This window comes from Trachinotus anak, unplaced genomic scaffold (assembly GCF_046630095.1).
Source record: "Trachinotus anak isolate AG129_WGS33_773 ecotype Australia unplaced genomic scaffold, CSIRO_AGI_Tana_v1 ptg000024l, whole genome shotgun sequence".
NCBI lineage: Eukaryota > Metazoa > Chordata > Actinopteri > Carangiformes > Carangidae > Trachinotus > Trachinotus anak.
This window is the reverse complement of record NW_027273875.1, coordinates 652,702-672,439: the sequence shown is the minus strand read 5'-3', so window position 1 is coordinate 672,439 and position 19,738 is coordinate 652,702. Positions and strand designations below refer to the sequence as shown.

At 42.2% G+C, this 19,738-nt stretch overlaps 1 protein-coding gene across 1 annotated transcript; it reads right to left on the bottom strand.

Annotated features, from left to right (window-relative positions):
- Window positions 1-5,475: 5,475 nt before the first annotated feature.
- On the bottom strand, window positions 5,476-7,936 carry msx2b (muscle segment homeobox 2b). Its single transcript, XM_071461375.1, has 2 exons — window positions 7,386-7,936; window positions 5,476-6,909 (listed from the first exon to the last, which is right to left on the bottom strand). Exons 1-2 carry the CDS (start codon window positions 7,771-7,773, stop codon window positions 6,452-6,454), a joined length of 846 nt encoding a protein of 281 aa, XP_071317476.1. The 5' UTR covers window positions 7,774-7,936; the 3' UTR covers window positions 5,476-6,451.
- Window positions 7,937-19,738: the final 11,802 nt, after the last annotated feature.

The following is a 19,738-nucleotide window of genomic DNA, read 5'->3' as shown; positions in this document are numbered from 1 at the left end:
GATGTTCATTTGTGATGTAAAAAAGCTGCTTTAGTGTGTGTGTGTGTGTGTGTGTGTGTGTGTGTGTGTGTGTGTGTGTGTGTGTGTGTGTGTGTGTGTGTGTGTGTGTGTGTGTAATTGTGGTAGCACATATGGCACACCCAATCTGTGACAACTCAACTCCTCTGTCTTCTCCTATAAAGTAGTGAAGGTTAAATGGTTGGAGGTTGTCAGAGACACAAAGGTAGACGCACTCAAACTCATTCTCTCTCTCCCTCTTTCTCTCTCTCTCACACACACACACGCGCGCGCGCAAAGCCTTCAACATGCTTGATGCAAAAAGCATTCCCTCAGCCATATAGATGCGCACACACACACACTTCTGCTAACACTTGTCCAAAGGCATTCTGCTGTTCTGGAACAATATGGGAGTGCAGGAATATGCCAGTGTGTTTTCGTCTCCCTATGCAGCATCATTTGCATTTTTAAAGACTATTCACCAAAACAGCTCAGGCTGGAAACACTCTTCAGATCTCTGGGTTCTGTTTTTAGACCATTGACAAGCAAAATTTCATTCAGCCTCTCTTTTTTTTTTTTTTTTTTTTTTTTTGCTCTATTTTAAGAACAGCAGCCAAATTAAAGCAGCCTATTCTGGCATGCTCTCCAGCTACTTGGTTAGGTTCCATTGATGCCCTGTGAGGCGACTCCTGCTAAACTTTGTTGCTTTAGTGACGCCTAGTGGATAGAAAAGGGGACTTCACCCTCATTGTTTGTCAAAGGAATCTGGTTCCTCTCACTCTGCTTGTCTGCTTGTGAGCAAACAAAATTGTGTCTGTGCTATTTACCTGTGCATTTACTAAAACTTAGTTTTTCCAACACATTTACTCTCAGTGGTCAAACGGAAATCACTCTGTCTGTTAACTGCCGCAGAGGATGTTATGAAGGTTGCATCAGTCTCATTAAAAGTGTCATTAAACAGCTGAATTGATTTATTTGAGGTAAAGTTGGAGTTGGCTAACACTCCATGAAGGATATCCTCTAACCTTAAGTCACAAGCTTCGGTGGCCTAATGGGTCGTCAGCCAGTGACACTGCAAAATCATGATAGAGGCTGGCGTCTTAATGATTAATGAATGATCAGGTTTCTTTACACTTCTGAGTCCTTTTCCACCTCCCATTTACTCATTTGCAGTAAATATTGACTTAGTTGGATAATGGTGGTAAGCTCTGGATTCACCTAATCAGTGCACTTACTGTGTATGTGCTAGATCCAGTGTGCCGTTGTGTGACATGTCACTGTCTCTCATCCCGCTTTTTGTCTCTCTGTGTATTCATATTGTAGCAGCAGTGGGATTATGCGTCCTGTCTCCGAATATAAAAGCTGAACCACTTCACCGCAGCCACTCAACATGTGACGCGAAGACATTGCATTCAGAGTCAGTCAAAGCTAGAAATCAGCATCAGTCTCGCAGCTTCCTGTGCGAGTGCTGCGTCGAGTGGGGCAACGATTAGCTGTGAGAGGCCTCAGCGGTTTCAGATCAGCGAGCAGCGCATTTGCATTAGCGGCTTATTCCTGACGTCAGACGTGTAAGTGATATAAATTGCCATTTAGCGGTGCTTTGAGAAGCCTCTTTGAGGATTGAGAGCTGAGAGATGCATTTAAGAGTGACTGTGACCAAGGTGAAGTGTAGTTCCTTCTCGTCTGTAAGCTGCATTAGAGTGTTTGTCACTGTTCTCTGCTGCTGAATAAGTAATTTAATAGCAGTGACTGTTAATGAACAAATTGAGAGAGAGTGTGTGTGACTGCGCATGTTTCCCCAATCAAAACCTGATTCCTGCTTCAGTCTGTGTTTCTTGTTATGCAATCAGTGATACACATAAGCAGGAGCGCCCACAGAGAAAGCCAAAATGCCTAATCCAAAAACATGAGTCTCATTTAATATGAGGATTTTACTGGGATGCGGACGTAGTCTTCAGATGTGTTGTTTTGGTCAGACAGAACAAGATCGAGCCAAATGAAACAGCATTAAGAAGAAGAATGAGAGTGGCTGGAGATCCTGTACAGTCTGACGCAGCATTGAACCTTGTGTGTTCTCAGTGATTGCTGCCTCCTCGTGACAAACGTGTTGGTTTAAGCCAGTTAACACCAGCACACATTATTTAAAATCAAGAATCCTTCTTGGAATGATGTATGTTGCAATCAAGGTGTCTATAAGTCGATGTATTTCCTATTCATGTCTGCTGATCCATTTTAAAGCTTCTATGAGCTCATTAATTCTGAGAGTTAAGTTCGGCAAGTGTGAGATTACAGTTGGGCAAATATTTGACCGGGTGCTGAAGCTGGAAATGCACAGTAAGAGAACAAATAACTGGTAAAAGTTTCACTGTGTTTATTTTGTACTGTGTGTGTCTTTGTGTGTACTTTTGTGTTGGTGAGACAGAGAGAGTTTCCAAAGATGAGTGCATGTCTGTGTGTGTGTGTGTGTGTGTGTGTGTGTGTGTGTGTGTGTGTGTGTGTGTGTGTGTGTGTGTGTGTGTGTGTCTGGTGTAATCTTCAGAAACTTTCACTATCCTCCTCCTCCACTGGCCTGCTCCGGGCAGTTCCCCTACATCTGCTACCGTGTGGCTCTCGAGGGATATCTCCAAAGACCGCACACATACACATACACACACACACACACACACACACACACACACACACACACACACACACACACACACACACACACACACACACACACACACACTCACACACCCCAGCATGTGCATCATGTCCCATTCTGTACATGGAAACTCGGGGAGGGGGCGGGGTTCTCTGTGTTTCTGGGAGGCGCTGCTTGAGGCTTCATTAGTATCTGTAAACAAGTTTAAAGGAGAACAAATCATCGGCTGCAGAGAAAGTTAATCGTTATTCTGTCTCCTGAAAGAGAGAGAGAAGAAATTGCATTAGACTAGTGAGAATAAACTGTAAAATACACATTTGCATTTCTCAAGCACTAATTGCTGATCAGCCACCCGGAACTGCTGCTCCTAATATTTTGCTAATGCTGACAGAAATGCACAGCATCATAAATATTTCTTTCTTCAGTTCTAACACTTTGCTGAGCTGAACGCTGTTTTTATAGCTGAGGAGAATTTTTACGAGGTTAAATGGCCTCTCATCAAGTCAGTTGTTTTATGAATTTGAAAAGGATGAGGGGAGTCAGACCTGAGGGCTTCCTCCCAAACGATGCCTCCTACAGCAGATTTTTGTAACAGTGTTGACAGCAAGTGAGTAGATGAAAAGTAAATGCAATGACCAACCTCACGGAAATCCACAAAACATAGACCCTATGCAGAAGTACATACACACATACACCAATCAGCCATAACATTATGACCACTGACAGGTGAAGTGAATAACATTGATTATCTTGTTACAATGGCACCTGGCAAAGGGTGGAATATATCAGGCAGCAAGTGAACATTTTGTCCTTGAAGTTGATGTGTTGGAAGCAGAAAAAATAGGCAAGCGTAAGGTTTTCAGCGACTTCGACAAGGGCCAAATTGTGATGGCTTGACAACTGGGTCAAAGCGGCACCGAAACTGCAGCTCTTGTGGGATTTTCCCGGTCTGCAGTGGTCAGGACCTACTAAAAGTGGTCCAAGGCAGGAAAACCAGTGAACCGGCGACAGGGTCGTGGGTGGCCAAGGCTCAATGATGCATGTGGGGAGCGAAGGCTGGCCCGTATTGTCCCGTCCAATAGACCAGCTACTGTAGCTCAAATTGCTGAAAAAGTTACCTACCTAAACATTGTTGCTTACTAAGTACATGGAAATGGCATTCCCTGACGGCAGCGGCCTCTTTCAGCAGGATAATGCGCCCTGCCACACTGCAAAAATGGTTCAAGAATGGTTTGAGGAACACAACAGTGAGTTTCGAGGTGTTGACTCTGCCTCCAAATTCTCCAGGTCTCAATCCAACTGAGCATCTGGGGGATGTGCTGAAAAAAATCTGGGTTAGTCTCCATCTTTGCTCTATAATATGCATTTGCTGCGTTAAAAGAGAGCCATTTTGTGTTTCGTTTCCCTGGTACACTCAAACCAGTTTTCCTCTCATGGTGCTTCACAGAGCAACAGGGGGAAACGGTGAGAAGGGAAGTTTTCCTCATGATGCTATATTACAAACAGCCACTAGAGGAGGCAGGAGACAAGCACATGAGTCTGAGGCAGAGGAGCGCTCAGTCACATGTTGCCTTTAGGAAAGATACAAAGCCACAAACATGCCCAATCACTGTCAGATCAACAGCAACTAACAATGACAGATAGGGATCCCCAGTGCTAATGACAAACCTCCAAACAAAAAGACTGAGGATTTATTGAATTCGCCACCGAAATACAACACCCTTCCAGTAAGTGGTACAGACTTGATGTTTCCCCACCGAGCCACTCCTGCCAATCTGCACTTCATTAGGCTGATTGCTAGCCAATGTGAGCTACTCCCTCGGCCTGCCTGGTCTCTCCGCCTCGTTCTGATTAAAGGGGAACCTTATAAATATGCTGCTGCCAATAAATGATTTCCTCATCACATCAAAGTCACACGGAAGTTGTAAGCAGCTCTCATAATTGCAACAAAGCACAGGCACTTTTTTTTTAGTGTCCCCACATGCCACCACACTCAGCCTGCGGCTCTGCCGCTAAGCTGGAGCGGTCTAGTAGAATTCCTGCTAATTCAAACCTCAGTCAAGAGAGGTCTTTAATATAAAGTTTAATGAGGCAGGAAGAACATGATTCTGATAAGGACAAGAGCGGAACAAATGAGTGAGGTTCTCTCTAACAAGCTAAGTTGTTAGTGAGTGAGCGAGCTAATATTAAATATAAGAAAACAATACTAATTAACACCTCTCCCTCAAACAAACTGAGATATTATTATGGATTATAACCTGTTAAATAAATAGTAAGTGTTACTGCTAGTGAGGTTTAGAAACATAAAGAGTGAAACAGACAATAGTTTCAGATTGTTTTTCCCCAATTGTCAGCCCACCCACCTATTATAGAGATAAATGCTGTTGTTAGTTCTCACGCTGCTGTTGTAACTGCTAGTGAAACTCAGTTTTGGTCATAAATACAGCGATAATGACTGCCAGGAACACAACAGAATGTATTTCTGTATAAACAAAGCATCATTATAAAAGTGTAACTCAGACTTGAAAAGGAAAAAGAAAAAGTTTGACCAGTGTGGTAAACGACAGCTCAGTAATAACGGGAACTATCTGTGAAGCTGGGTAATTTATGGACATCGTTTATGGTTTGTCAAACATCGCTTTGAACTGACCACTGAGTGATGGGAAACACAGACACGGCATTAAACCACACAAACACACACACACGCACTTTGGCACACACACACACACACACACACACCAAGAGCAGCTGTATCTGCACAGAGCTGACCGAGAGAAAATGTGAGGCAGCAGCCCAGCTTCAATGGTAGATCACGTAAAATGACTTTTTACACGTTTACATGTCGCTACTTTTATTTTTATTTTTTTTATACATAAAATTAAATGTCATTTATCTAAAGGAAACAGTCTGAAAGGCTTTAATTGCTTTGTTCATTTGGATGGGTGGAAAAACTGCATAGCACAATGTAGGCCCTTTCAAAGGGAAGTTCAGGAAGAACAATATAAATACAATTTTGGTCCGACATTTTGTACCATACTACATCATAAATACACAACATTAGGCATTCATCCTTTCATTTCCAGTACTGTGTTTCAAGGAGAATAAATATGACTAGGCTCTATAAAAGAAAATGAGGGGAGTTGAAAATGTTTTTATTGCTACGACAGATAAAACATGAATGCAGTGGTGTAAAGTTTTCATTGGGATGAATAAACCTTGCTGTCTCGACGACACCACAAACCTGAATTTAACTTTTTTTTTTTTTTTTTTTCAAGGCAGACACTTGTAGAAAGGAAATGAAAAGAATGCTTCAGTGATATGTTTTATTTGGCCTGAGTTGCTGAAACACTCATTCACCCATAGAAGTCTACAAAGTGTTCTGGTATTAAGGCCTTTTTCAACACGAGGCACTGTATCTGATCATGAAAGGGGAAAAAAAGGCTTCGGTGAAAAGTTGCAGTCTGTATTATTCTGCCCAGTGCAAGTGCTTGCCCAGCTCAATTATTGCAGGAGTAAACAAGTGAAGAGTATAAACAGCTGGGCAGCAACACCACTCCTCCTATAGACAAGTCATGTAAACAGGCAGTCCCAAGGGGCAAGAAAACACATTTCTTTATCCTCGCTGTTGGGGGAAAAAATAGATTTCCTAATTTGACTTGAAGTGCTTGGAAAGTTGATGCAAGCACTCCTTGTGCAGTGGATATATTATAAACACTGATTTTTAAAATGTCAGTCACACATCCTCTGTGTCCATTTTTGGGAATCCTTGGAAATGTGCTGAAACACATTTCATCGAAGGTATTTCCATTTTTATGATAAGTGGTACATGCTGTAACCCAGGGGGGCGGCGTACAGTCCTAAAGGTGAAATCGGCAGTATGGGTCTGTGGTGGTGGTGGTGATAGGCAGAGTACGACTGTCCGTACAGTGGCATGGCGCCCAGCGTCAGCGGTAACGTAAAGCCAGGGCGTAAAGCTCCAGCAGCAGCGGCCGCCACTGCCACCGTCTTGGCATCAGCGGCCATCTTGAGTTTCTCCAACTCGGCCTCCTGGAGCCTCTTGGCTTTTGCCCGGCGATTCTGGAACCAGATCTTAACCTGGGTCTCTGTCAGGGTCAAGGAGGAGGAGAACTCGGCCCGCTCAGCGATGGACAGGTACTGCTTCTGCCTGAACTTCCTCTCCAGGGCCAGGAGCTGAGACGTGGTGAATGGAGTGCGGGGCTTTCGGTTGGTCTTGTGTTTCCTCAACTGACAGGAAGGACTGGAGTGACCTGGGAGAAGAAACAGTAAAGATTTTAGACTGGAGGTCTGATGAGTATGAATTCATTTGAGAATCCTGTTGATTTTTATTGTGGATTTTGAGTGTCCTCCTTGTGGACCATGCACAGATCAGGTGGTTATTAACAAAAAATGATCACACTTAAAGGTGATATTTGGATGTCAGGACACACTTTAATCTTATAAGACAGGCTGCATTTCATTAATCAGCCACATATTTTATTTGTTAGAAGTTCCTCCATATCCAGTGAATATCTAACTGATTTAGAGTAGGAATTGATTGACTTTGCACAGCTTGCTGGCTTCATGCCTTTCTTCAGCTCTGTCCAACAGGAGACAACACTGCAGAGAATCGCCTTCTAGTAAACTCTACAAGCGTGAGAGTAAGAATAAATGCAAATTTCTCTCATCCATATTCAGCCTACTTGTTCAAACATGAAGGTAACTTAACAGCGCAGAATTAACTTACGAGGCTGTGTGGGAAACGCGCTGTTGGTGACCCACGGTGCGCAGTCCTCTGACTCTGACGCCTCAGACTTCACCGGCGACGAAGGCCCAGCCGTCAAGCTCTGTCGGCTTCCCCCGGGAGGACTGCACGTCCGCCGACACAGATAAAGAGAGTTCAAACCTATGGGGGACACCGCCACCGAACCCCCCTCCGGTTCACAGCAGGTGGACCCTCCGCCGCGGCCGTCCGTCTTCCTCCCGGACATGAGCGCCTCCACGCTGAACGGGTGACGCCGACGCGCCACCGGAGATGTCTTTTCCTCCGCCGTCCCCTCTGCCAAGGCAGCACGGTTACTGTCCTCCTCCGACGAATTGCACCCTAAGTCATTCAAAGTCTCCCGAGAGGCCATTTCTCTTCCAGGTCTGAACCGAGGAAAAAAAAAAAAAAAAAACCCAAAACAAAACAAAACAAACGGGTGAACTCCGAGCGCAGCTGCGGGACAGAAGTTGCAGCAGCCAGGTGAGACTCGCTGCTGCGAGCGCAATGTTATGGAGCTGTCAAGTAGTATGTGGGAGTATGTAGACGCATCACGGTGACACGGCCCAACTTTGACCAATCGCTGCCGCCCAAAATGTTTATGAGTGGGCAGATGTTGCCTTCAGGGACAGTCGGAGACAGAAGGTGCTTGTTTTGTTTTGAGGAGTGCAGGCCACCAGACCCTGCAAAATGTATTATTATTATCATTTATTATTGGTGGTGGTAGTGGGAGTAGTAGTAGTGAGTGACATAACCACTTCACTTTGCATCAGGTGATTTTCACAGGTTTTTTTTTTCATTGTTTCATTGTTTTAGAGGATTACACGGAGTACTTGAAAGCAGCAAACGTCCCCCGGGGTCACTGGGGTGGTTCAAGGAGGTGCAGGTAAAAATAAAAACATTCAAAAAGTTTTTTCTTTATTTCGTTAATTTCAACTGATGTATGTTACCGAAGGTTTTGCTTCTCGTGCAGCTGTTCTCTGCTAACAGCTGTTCAGTTTTGTATCATAACAAAGTAAAAAAAAAAAAAAAAGAAAATCCAGATGTGGGTCAAATAAAGCTTTACAGGACTGTAACTGTAGCTTTTGTTGTGTGAAAATGAAGATTTTGTTGAAAACTAGATGACACACGTTACCCTCATGTCGCCTCATTGGCTGATTAAAGGAACTGAGGGGAATAGGCTGCAACAATAATAGCTATGCCTCAACATTATCACATGTTAAGCCTCAGTAATGGATTAGCTCTAACTCTAACCTCATGAGACTGCGTGTGTAAACATGGGCCCCATGCAGATAATTATGGAGAATTATACCGGGGTGAAACACTGATCCCTTTTCTTCTTTATCTCTCCTTCTGATTAGTTTGCTCTTCCCTTTATTGGGACTTTCCAGTTGTAGCCCACAGTGTTGTTGTGTGCTGTGCCAGTCCAGCATTAAAGGAAGGGTGTCACACTCAAATTACAGAGTATATTACTTCACTAAATTACAGATTTAGTTTTTTAAAATCCTCAGCTCGGTCCAGCTGGTGTCTGGACATAAACTAGATGAGACATTCACATGCTTCTCTCCATGTCTGTAGCTGAGCCATTCATCTTCTTGTCCTATGATTCAGTCCCATTTTCTACGCACATTAGACATGAAGTAAGTCATTGTGATTCTCATGAAGTAACTCATTGGGATATTTCCATGGGCAATTTCACATTATGTCAGATGAAAGTGCCCGACTCCTGATGGGGAACATTACACTTGTTCCAGCAGTTTATCTGAAGAAACAGTCCTTTGATGATGGTGGAAATATTTTAAGCTGAAAGGATGTTTCACTTATCTTAAGATTTTTTCCCATGGTCATGCTTGTTTAACTAATTTCTTATCTGTCACCTAATTGCTCATATTTAACACCCAGACTGTTGCTCATTAGAGCCCTCCTTTCTCTGAATGATAATTAATCACTACTACACATCACATAATCTGCCAATGTCTGTAAGTGGTAGAGGAGAGTGAGAGTGTGTGTTTGTATGTGTGCCTCTGTCATACACAGCCTACAGCTGTGCAGAACTATTACAGCCTCCACTCCCACAAGAATAAGCTGCTTATTGAATCGTTTCCCTTAAAACTCACTGAAGGCAAAAGGAGTAGTATCACTTGAGCACTTCAGAGAGGAATGCAGACATTCACAAGTTTCCCATTTTTAATATAGCCGTTCTTTAAAAAGAACACACTATTTATTTTTTATTTTTTTCAAACATCCCTGAGGATAGATTTAAATACAGTAAATGCTCAGATTTTTCCCTGCATCTTTACGCGTAGCCAGCAGGCCTGGGCAGCTATGTCAAACTGTGCAGCAGGACTCATTTCCCAGGAGACTGCTCCTGCTGCCTTATTAAAGTGGGGTTATTTCACAGACAATCAGAGGTTTGTGAAGGCGCCAGTGAGCGGCCAGATGAAAGGACTGACTCCTCAGGGGAGAAACTGTTGCTGCCTTTTTCTTTTTTTTTTTTTTTTTTTTTCTCTTTTGCAGCTCTGTTCAGGATCCCCACCTCCATCCTCCTCTTCTCTCTCTCTCTCTCTCTCTCTCTCTCTCGCTCTCTCGCTCTCTCGCTCTCTCGCTCTCTCTGTCTCTGTTTCTCTCTGGCTGTGCCCTCATGCCCTGCAGGCACCTTGTCAGAACTCCTTCTTGGCTGAGTGTCAGTGGCATGTTTCGGACTTTACTCCCTTCCTGTCTTCATCCTTGCACTTTGTTGTCCTTGCTAACTATAGTTTAGCTGTGTATCTTTAGCTTCTGCATTTGTTTTTTCCTTCATTCCTTTTTCGTAACTTTCTTCTATCTATATCTATATCTATACATAAAAAATGTATTCCTGTCCTTCATCTTTCTCCTGACCCTCTGTCCTTCCTTCCTTGTATCCTCTCTGTCTTTATTCGGCTCCTTCAGTCTGTCCACCCTTTCTTTCTTTCCTTCACTCTCACCGTATTTGATCTCATTGTCAACATAAAAATCTCCTCAGTCAAAAAAGAGTATTTTTTTTAATATAGTTTAAGGTCCATCTGTCAGATGAGAAATCTTTAAAAAAGGTGGCATAAGACAGGTAGTGTGACCAGAGTTGTGTCTAATAAGGAAGGACATGAAAAATTATACTTGGCACATGTCGGTTTATAACGGGGAAATCTGCCATTCACAGATATTCTAATCACAAAGACTGTGGGCACTCATTTAATTATGTTATTTAGAAAACACAACCTGTCTGGCACCAATACACGCTACAGCCTGTATTGACAACACATCCATAAACGAGGTCAGGACCAGCTCAAGTAATATCAAATCTGGGGTAAAGTTCTCTGGGGCGCACCTGTAATTTGTGACTGCATAGATATAATTGAAATACTGTGTGTGCTGCATGCATGTTAGATATAATTTAGACATGCAGATAATGCAACCACAACTCTGTGAGGCCATGGCCTCAGAGAGAGTTGTGCAAGAGAAGAAGAAGGAGGAATAAAGGAAGTAAAGGAAGGAAGGAAGAAAGGACAGAAGGAAGGAAGGAAGGAAGGAAGGAAGGAAGGAGGAGGAGGGGTAGAAATGAGAGGGGTGCTCTCCTGGGTGTAGCAAAATTACCCACACATCCCACTTCCTTCTTTCCATAATATCATTTAAGCCTGATAATAGCGAAAGCAATTTGTCTGAGCATGTTTGTGTGCGTGTGTGTACTGTGTGAATGTCCGTACAGTATGTGAGTGTGTGTGTGACAGAGAAGCTTGAGAAGCCTCTGGGTGTGTGGGTCGGGCACACCTCAGAGCATTGTAATTACAGCAGAAGCTTTGAAGTGGTGGAATGTTTGATTGGGATAATCAGCAGGCTGGGCCGCACTCATACACTATTTACATTCCCATTAAAACACTCATTCATGCCATCACATCACAAATTTTACTACCTATAATCATACTTAGTTGGTACGAAGTTGAAGAAGTCACATGTTAAAATGTTAAAATGTGGTGGGTTACATCACTAAGATTAGTGACTTTGCAGTACTCTTACAAGATGTAAATTTATGTAACCCTATACTTGAAGTTTGCTGCTTTCATATATATATATATGTATATATGTATATGTATATGTATATGTGTGTGTTTTGTATATGGGCGCTGTTGTAGAGATTGAAATGCCCCCTGAAGCCAATTTGTGATTTTGGCCTGTTAAAATTAAATTTACTTACTTACTTTGGTTAGCGTCTTAGACCTTTAGGTCACTGGAGTGCATTTACTGGTATTCTAATGGGTAACGCTTTAAGTTCAGCCATTTAGCATTTACAGTTTAGCAGTACACAAGCAATTACTAAATGCTTTGTCCTAATGTAAATGTTAGCAGAACTGTAACTCCACCTGTCAACAGCCAAGTGGAATGAGGTGATGAATGACAGCATGACACATAATAATAAAATAGAGTTGCGTTGATATAACATGCATCCTCATAGGTGAAGTTATAATTGCTCACAAATACTATAAATTAATAAATACACAAAAATGTGCTATAGATACGCACAACTACATGATTGTGTGTTATAAACTGTTTATTAAATGTTTGTATAGTGTTCATTATGCAAAAGAAGGGGCTTAAAGGATACTGTGTATGTGCAATATTTTGACTAATTTTAAGTAATTTTGCGTAATTCACCTCCACGGCATAGTATAAATAAGAATATTTGTCCAATATCAATACATATTCCATTATGGCAAATTGGTGCAACATCAAATATGAAATTAGTGTTCCACTGATGTGCAATCTAAACCTTTAAGACATGTAAAACAGAAACTTCATTAACTAATTAATATAAGTTGTATTGTCCATGATAATATTAACTTGGTCTATACAATTTTGTAAAATGATCACACAGTACCGTCATATCTTCGTGACATGATTTCAGTGACACTTGATAAACAGGAATGTTAAATTATACCTCTGCCCTGTTTTGCACAGCATGTCTCTCACCTGTACACATCCAGACACTCATGCATACATGTTCATGGACATGCTGTTCCAAAACACACATACTGCATAATACTCTACAGGTTAAGTTGCATTCTTCTCAGTGAGACTAGTGACTTGTCAAACCAGTGGGACATGTTGTAAATCTTAATTAAAACATACACTCATTCACATTGTTTCGACTTGGAATCAAATTGTCTTAGTTCTCTCTCTCTCTCTCTCTCTCTCTCTCTCTCTCTCTCTCTCTCTCTCTCTCTCTCTCTCTCTCTCTCTCTCTCTCTCTCTCTCTCTCTCTCTCTCTGCTTGCCAAGCCCTCAGAACCTCCGCCTGTAATGCACCTAAATGACTACCTTGAATGCTACAATGGCGCCAGGGCCAATTAGCTGTTAACACTGGAGACAGATCTATTCAGAAGCCAGAGAATGAGGCCCCCTGTAACGTGAAAGATTGATGCCCACTTTACTAATGACAAGAGAAGGAGTCAATCTGTTGCTTGACTCAGCCCTGGGCTATGTTACAGGATAGTCAGCTGATTACTGTGAGCCTGCAGGGGAGGGCTCCTGAGAAAACTGACAGTGGAGTATAAGTCACTGTCAGGGTTGAATGGAGGACATCAAAACACACACAGGAAACCACAGTAACTAGTGTGACTAACTTTGTCAACCATAATGTAATATGACTTACCTGTCTAATATCTTTGAGTACATTGGGATGTTTGCACAGTGAGGAAGACATGAACCAAATACGGATTTCATACACCACAGTGTCAACTGGTGCAAGTCGAGGCCAGGGAGCATGCTGCCACATGCATGTGGACATGCATGTGTGCCCAGCGCACCCACTCCGCAGAGAAATTTGCTTCACACCAGGAGGAATGCATCAGCTCTTGTCTCTGTTCCACGGGATGTAACAAACTGTTCTTTTGAAGGTGATAATTGCCTTGGTAATAGCCAGCGGCAATTATATATTTGGAAATGTTCTCTGCTCTTTGATGACGTGTTGAACTCTTTGCCTATGTATTTATCCCCTAATTCAGGCTCACAGCTTCACCTCACCATAACCCATCATTATCGGGTCTTCCATTCAATTCGCGACTAAAATACTGCACCTTCAAGGGTTTTGGAAAGTTGGGCGCATTCAGACTCAGGCACCTCTTAACCTTTCTTGCACCCCATAAAAATGTACAAATAGGTGTGCATTCTTTCCCTATGCACGTTACCTCTAATATCATTTGCTCTACTGTGTGTAACTTTACCATTTTGTAGAGCCCTGTATACCACCAAGTAGTCTAGATTAGAGATGTTCCGATACTATTTTTCCTTCCTGATACAGATTCTGACACCTGAACTTGTGTAACCGGGTGCCCATCCAAAACCTGCTTTAGAAAAAAAATAAATAACAGCTGTAACCCTGTATTGATGTGATATGATTGCTGTAATTGTTTTATGGCACCGAGCAGGTTTAACCCTTTGGGAAACATTAACAAACACATGAATGCCATAGAATCTCTCTTTTATTATCTAATTTGCCTGTCAGTCATAAAAAAATAAATCTAGGAATAAATAGAAAAATTCCCACACTAGTTTTCCTGACACTGGTGTCAGCCCTCGAAGATTAATGCCTTGTACATGTTGCTGTTTTACTGGTGGAACTTTCCAGTGCAAAATATAATATATGTACTGAAAAATATAATTGCTGACATTTTGCTAACAGCTAACGTTACACTATATACCACAAATCAGTTCTTCTTCACCACTGTAGTTGTTGCCAGTAGTTGCCAGTGCCTGCACAGCACAGCTACTGTTTTAGAGCAGCGAAGAAGAATTGATTTCAGGTGTGAAACTATAAGGGTTATCATTACATTACATGGTATCATGCATAGATTCACATAATTGCCAATACCCAATGCAGTATATTAAGCAGTATCACATGTATTTCCAGCACTAGAATTGATATTGGAACAACTCCGATGCTCACCTTGATTACTCATCAAGCAGCATCACAGGGACCTATTCTTATGATGGTAATAATCTTCCTCATCTTGCAGAGGTCTATGTGCTTTTACAGTATTGTATAAGCTAAGGAGTTCCAAATCAAGTAACTCTTTCAGCTGACTTTACATTTAGGCTTTTGAAAATGAACCATGGAGTGCCATCAGGATCAGAGACAAGGAGCATCTTCAGACTTTTACTGTATGACTCAGTGTGCATCACAGGCCTCATGACTTCAGTTCCCGTGTCAAACTCTCAACCTCCGCAGAGAGTGAGGGAGACTAGCCAGGGGCCATCTGTTCCTCTCACAACCATGTAGATTCCGTTTGACACACTATATCTTAATAGGTTCTGACAGGTAGAATTTATGACAAGGCGGCCGTGTAAATCACAAGGAGGCTTGTTATTATGGAGAGGCACTGAAATGGTATAATTGTTTTTAAGTGCCGCTGCAAGGGCGAGTGTGTGTGTGTGTGTGTGTGTGTGTGTGTGTGTGTGTGTGTGTGTGTGTGTGTGTGTGTGTGTGTTGCATGTGATCGTGTGAACATGCACAGTATCCTGGGAAGTTTTCCAGAGATTGGGGAAATCCACCTTCGACACAACAAACAACTTTAACCACAAAAACAAATCTCTTTAAAAGAAATTTTTGTCTCATTACAGCAAATAACATTTCATGGTAGAAAAAGCCACAACTTTCCCAGCTATTATGACTGCGTTACACGCACTCTTCGGGTTATATGAGAGAGAAATGTGCTTACACACAGGAATGGAAGCAAGACAAATACAGTCTATCTGTGGAACAACAATAAAGAGAGGCTTTTGGTTAATGCGACCAGACAGAATACCTAAAGTATCCTCAGTAATAGTGTTTTTATTTGCATTAAAAACCACGTGAAATGTCCTTTGGTTTATGTTTTAGCTTGTTGCTTGAAGTCATCTGCATGAACCCTAAAACTTGCAGAGTATATCACTGTCCTTGTACGTGCAGTTTTATATTTAATATCATTATCATCCTCTTCTTTAATGTATTCTGCCAACCTTTCAAGATTTAGAGTGTAACTTCAAAGGTCCATTCATCTCTACCAAGATTCATGTTTCAGTCTGTATGTGCGTCTGTGTTTAACTACCTTGAGGAAGAATTGGTATGTGCCGCTCTGCCGTCAGTGTGCGGCGAGGGCTTCTTTTATAGAGTCATAAAGTACAAAGCACTTAACTGAATAAACAAATCAGCCACTCTGCCAAAACAAGGAAGAGGGAACATCAAAGGCGGCCGTAAGTGTTTTAAAGGGCAGCAGTTTGGAAAGGACTGGCTGTCTGACTCACTGGTTAGCTGGCCAGTGGTTTTGGCTGAGTGGGTGCCTGGATGACCTGTGGGCTACCTGTCTTACTCAGCGCCTGATTCTTTGAATCATAGGGAGGCTCAGTGATTGACAGACCTGGCTGTCTTGCTGGTTGAGTGACTCCAGAGAGATGTGATTAAATGCAAACAAGAAGTATGACCTGACACCAGGGTGGATTAGGATTCTTTATTAATGAAATCCATCCTGTGTGTGTGTGTGTGTGTGTGTGTGTGTGTGTGTGTGTGTGTGTGTGTGTGTGTGTGTGTGTGTGTGTGTGTGTCCTTGTGTGTGTTCGATTCCTGTGGCAAACTCAAGACTCGGACTAACTGCTGTTTAATGAGGGTAAGACGCCAGTCACAGTAGGACCAAGGACAGAGCTAGGATGTGATAGCGAATCCAGAGCACACAAACACACAACCACACTGATCTTTGCTCCAACCCTGGAGAGCAAGAACTGCCGCTGGGGTCCTTTGCAGTGACCCTTTCTACACCTACATGGTCAAAGGTTACAAACAAATCTGCATGTGCCCTTTGAAATGGAGCAACAGGGGCTGGCTGGCAGGATGGCTAGTCTGGTCTAGCTGCCTCACCTTAAAGCTGTAACACAGGAGAAGTGAAAGGCAGAGAAAACAGCTTAAGTGAGTGTAAACGATAGTGGATGGAATGGAGGGCAACTTATAAATAATGCTGTTGCCGGACTTCTGGTGAAAACAATAGTTGCATTCGTTTTCGACTTCGACTGACTTGTAGGTTAACGTGAACAGCTGCGGTGGAGTAAAAGGAGACGGCTGTCAACACATTCTACTTCCTGGAGCATGAGTGAGCTCACAACAGTGGCTGATCTCATGGCGTGCAGGGACGTGGGCTTATAAAAAACATTTTATATATTTCAACTGTTTTACAAGGCCAGACACAAGTTCACTTTAATCTTTTGACACACATGAAATTTAATCAAAGCCATGTTTTAGAAGGACATCTAGGGCGATGGGTTAAGGTGTATGGGGGGTAAAGTCGTACATGGGATACCTGCTAGAGCAACACTTTTAGAAAGGTAATGTTTTCTGTTTCATTGAGAGCAATGCACTTGAGAATACTGTCAAAAAGAAGGAGGGCCACCATGTTGCCAGGAGGGTGGAGAGAAAATAACTCTAAAGGATAAAAATATGACCTGAGGATATGAGGGCAGAACTTCTTTTACAGTAACAAACTCTGACACTAAACTACTGGAATTGAAAACTATAGTGTTGGTGCCCATATGTAAAAAATGAGCTGCCAGAAGCAGGAGGATGAATAAATTTAACCCCACTTTGGGAGAGATAATCTCAGGAGATGAGGGACGTGAAGTTCTTAGAATAAAAACGTAGAAGCCTTAAGTCAATTAGGGCAATGTTCTGCTGTCACAGAGGTGATTCCCAGTCAGTGCAGCCGGCAGGGAGCAACTGTAGCACCTGACTACGAAAACTGCAGGCGCCTTGGTAGTGCAAGGTTTTAATGTCATGCAACATGGTGATGTTCAGCAGTGCTGGTGAAAGTCAAGCAAAATGTGCACAGCACTGCATTAAGTCGAAGAAAATCTCCCAAATATGACACTTGAGTGACTTCCAGAGTGGATGAAGGTTGTTTGCTTTGATGAAATCGATTTTGGGAATTCACATGTAATCCATCCTAGAAAAGACCTCCCACAACTTTCTGCATTATCATCGACTGACATAAACAACATCCTTCTTTCATGTCTTTATATAAGTTCTTGCTCATCATTCATTCTGTCAGTATGGATTTAAACTGTAACGAATATGCCTTACAATTGCACTGATGTGTGTGCTCCTTCATACAAAGTTCTGTCATTTATTTTTGGCTCCACCGCAGAATGGACCAGCTCCAACCCTGTCCATCATCAGCTTTACAGGGCGATCATTTAATCTGATAATTAGCATTAGAGAGTTGGCATGCAGTGTAACAGGTTACTGCTGTGGAAGCCACCGTTGCGAGAGAGTAATTCTTTTGTTGCTATGTTTGGTCTAGGATTAAATGGATCAGGGCGTTGTTGACCAGAAAAATAAGTCAGCATAATCTGAAATTAAGCTGGTAAGATGTAAGAAGGGAAAGCTCAGATCCTTTGACTTTGGACACAGCTAGAATGGAGTCTATTAGAGAAAGCAACACAGCAATCAGTGGCTCAGACAGGTTGTAAATAAATCCATAGTAACCCACAGTAGTTATCCACACCAACTAATGTTTTGTGGAAGTGAAAACAAGTTGCTGCACCAAAAATGTCTACCACTCTTAGTTGAACCAGGCAGTAGTTCCATAAAATCAATTACAAGAGATAGAGGTTGGGAAATAATAAGGATGCTATAATCAATATTTAAATAACAATGGAACAAATGGATACATGCATGTAAAAAGAGGTAATTTATAGTAACGAACCCACAAATAATTGTCAGGACTCTCAGTTTTTCTCAGCTCTACGGGGTGTTTCAGCAGCTTTTAATTCATCAGTGTGATATCCAGATGCAGTCGGCAGCGGTTTTCAATGATAAAGCTCAACAGAGTTGGCGGAGCCCCAAAACAGAGCTAAAAGGAGAGTGAATACTGACCTTACCTTCACCAGAAGCATGACTCAATATGAATGTTAATTGTATAGAACTGTATGCTCACACTACACTTAAAAGGTAAAAAAAAAATATGTCAATGTTGTGTTTCCAGCTTGTTTCTACTGCCACCAAGTGGCAGAAAAATCACTTCATGCAGATTTAAAGACAGCAGATTGGCACATTAACAACTTGTCTAAGATAATAATTTCATAATTGTGATTTGATGCTTTCTGTCTCCCTCTCTCTTTCGGACTTCTTCTATGTTGGTGCCCCCTCCCAGCCTTTTAAGTTTGGCTGTCTGCTGATCTGTAGATAATTGCAGCACTAGGCAGGAAATGGAGTGATGAACTCCAGATGATGAGACAAGCGCAAGGAGAGAGGAAAAAAGAAAGACCCAGACAAACGGAGAGAAAGAGAGAGAGGTGGGGGTAGACCGAAGGCGGAAGAGGCTTACAAATATACCGATTTTGCAGTTTATACTGTCAATGTGTCAATTAGTCCATTCTTGTTCACATAACATAACGTCAGCTCCACCTTCAGATTTGATTTAAGTAAGATGGGGTCAATGCATTGGTAATTGCTCCTTAATACAAAGGTGTTTGTATTGCACTGCGGTTTATTCCTCAGCTAATTGAGTGGCACTTATTCACAATTCAACAGGACTTGAGTAGCACTTAAACCTTATTTGCTTGTAATTTCCCCTGTGGCTATGTTTTAGTACAATGGCTACATCTGCCAGTTTGACCCAGAGTTTGGAGAAGTGAGTGACATTGTTTGCCTTTGGAGTAATGGCTGTCATTATGGTGAATTACTACTCTACCCAAACACTACTGATTCTCTAAAACCACCCCACAGCGCTCTGTCTCTATCTTACTCTCTGGTGCTGGTGCCTTGTTACAATCAATTAAGCTGATTACAAGCACTATCTTCACCACTTCAAAGGAGGGCCATTACAGCGGGTCAGACTAACTGTCTCTTTACTGCACTGCCCTGTTGTTTGTCTCCCCGGAAAAAAACCTTAGATATTTCAACATTTCAGCTGCTGAAATCTGTTGATATAGTAAAGAAGCAAATATATCTGACAATGTTGGAAACAGACCATTTTTTTCATGATGCTGATTGAAGGATAAATGACAGGTAACGAGTCGAAGACAATTGGTGTCGTCTGTCCTCTTTCAAGTTAAAGGTTGACTCCTCATCAGGTCAGACGACAGGTCAAACAATAAATGGAGGGACACAGAGAGAGTGAGCGAGACACCAAGTCTAGACGGCGTATTTAGGGACCCTCCCTGATTGCTTTGTTCTGCACCATGTCTACAGGTAATTACCTCAACAAACTACTGGGAGCCCTGTCAAATCTGAGGCAAGTGAGGGGTGAAATAGATGAAAAAGTAAATGAAGTACGAAAAAAAAAAAGAATAAATCAATGTGCC

Bases quoted from the DNA above. Each gene is read 5' to 3' on its own strand.
- msx2b (XM_071461375.1), bottom strand. From the start codon at position 7,773: ATGGCCTCTCGGGAGACTTTGAATGACTTAGGGTGCAATTCGTCGGAG. The intron at 6,910-7,385 runs GTAAGTTAATTC...TTCTTCTCCCAG, and splicing joins CGCGTTTCCCACACAGCCTC to GTCACTCCAGTCCTTCCTGT.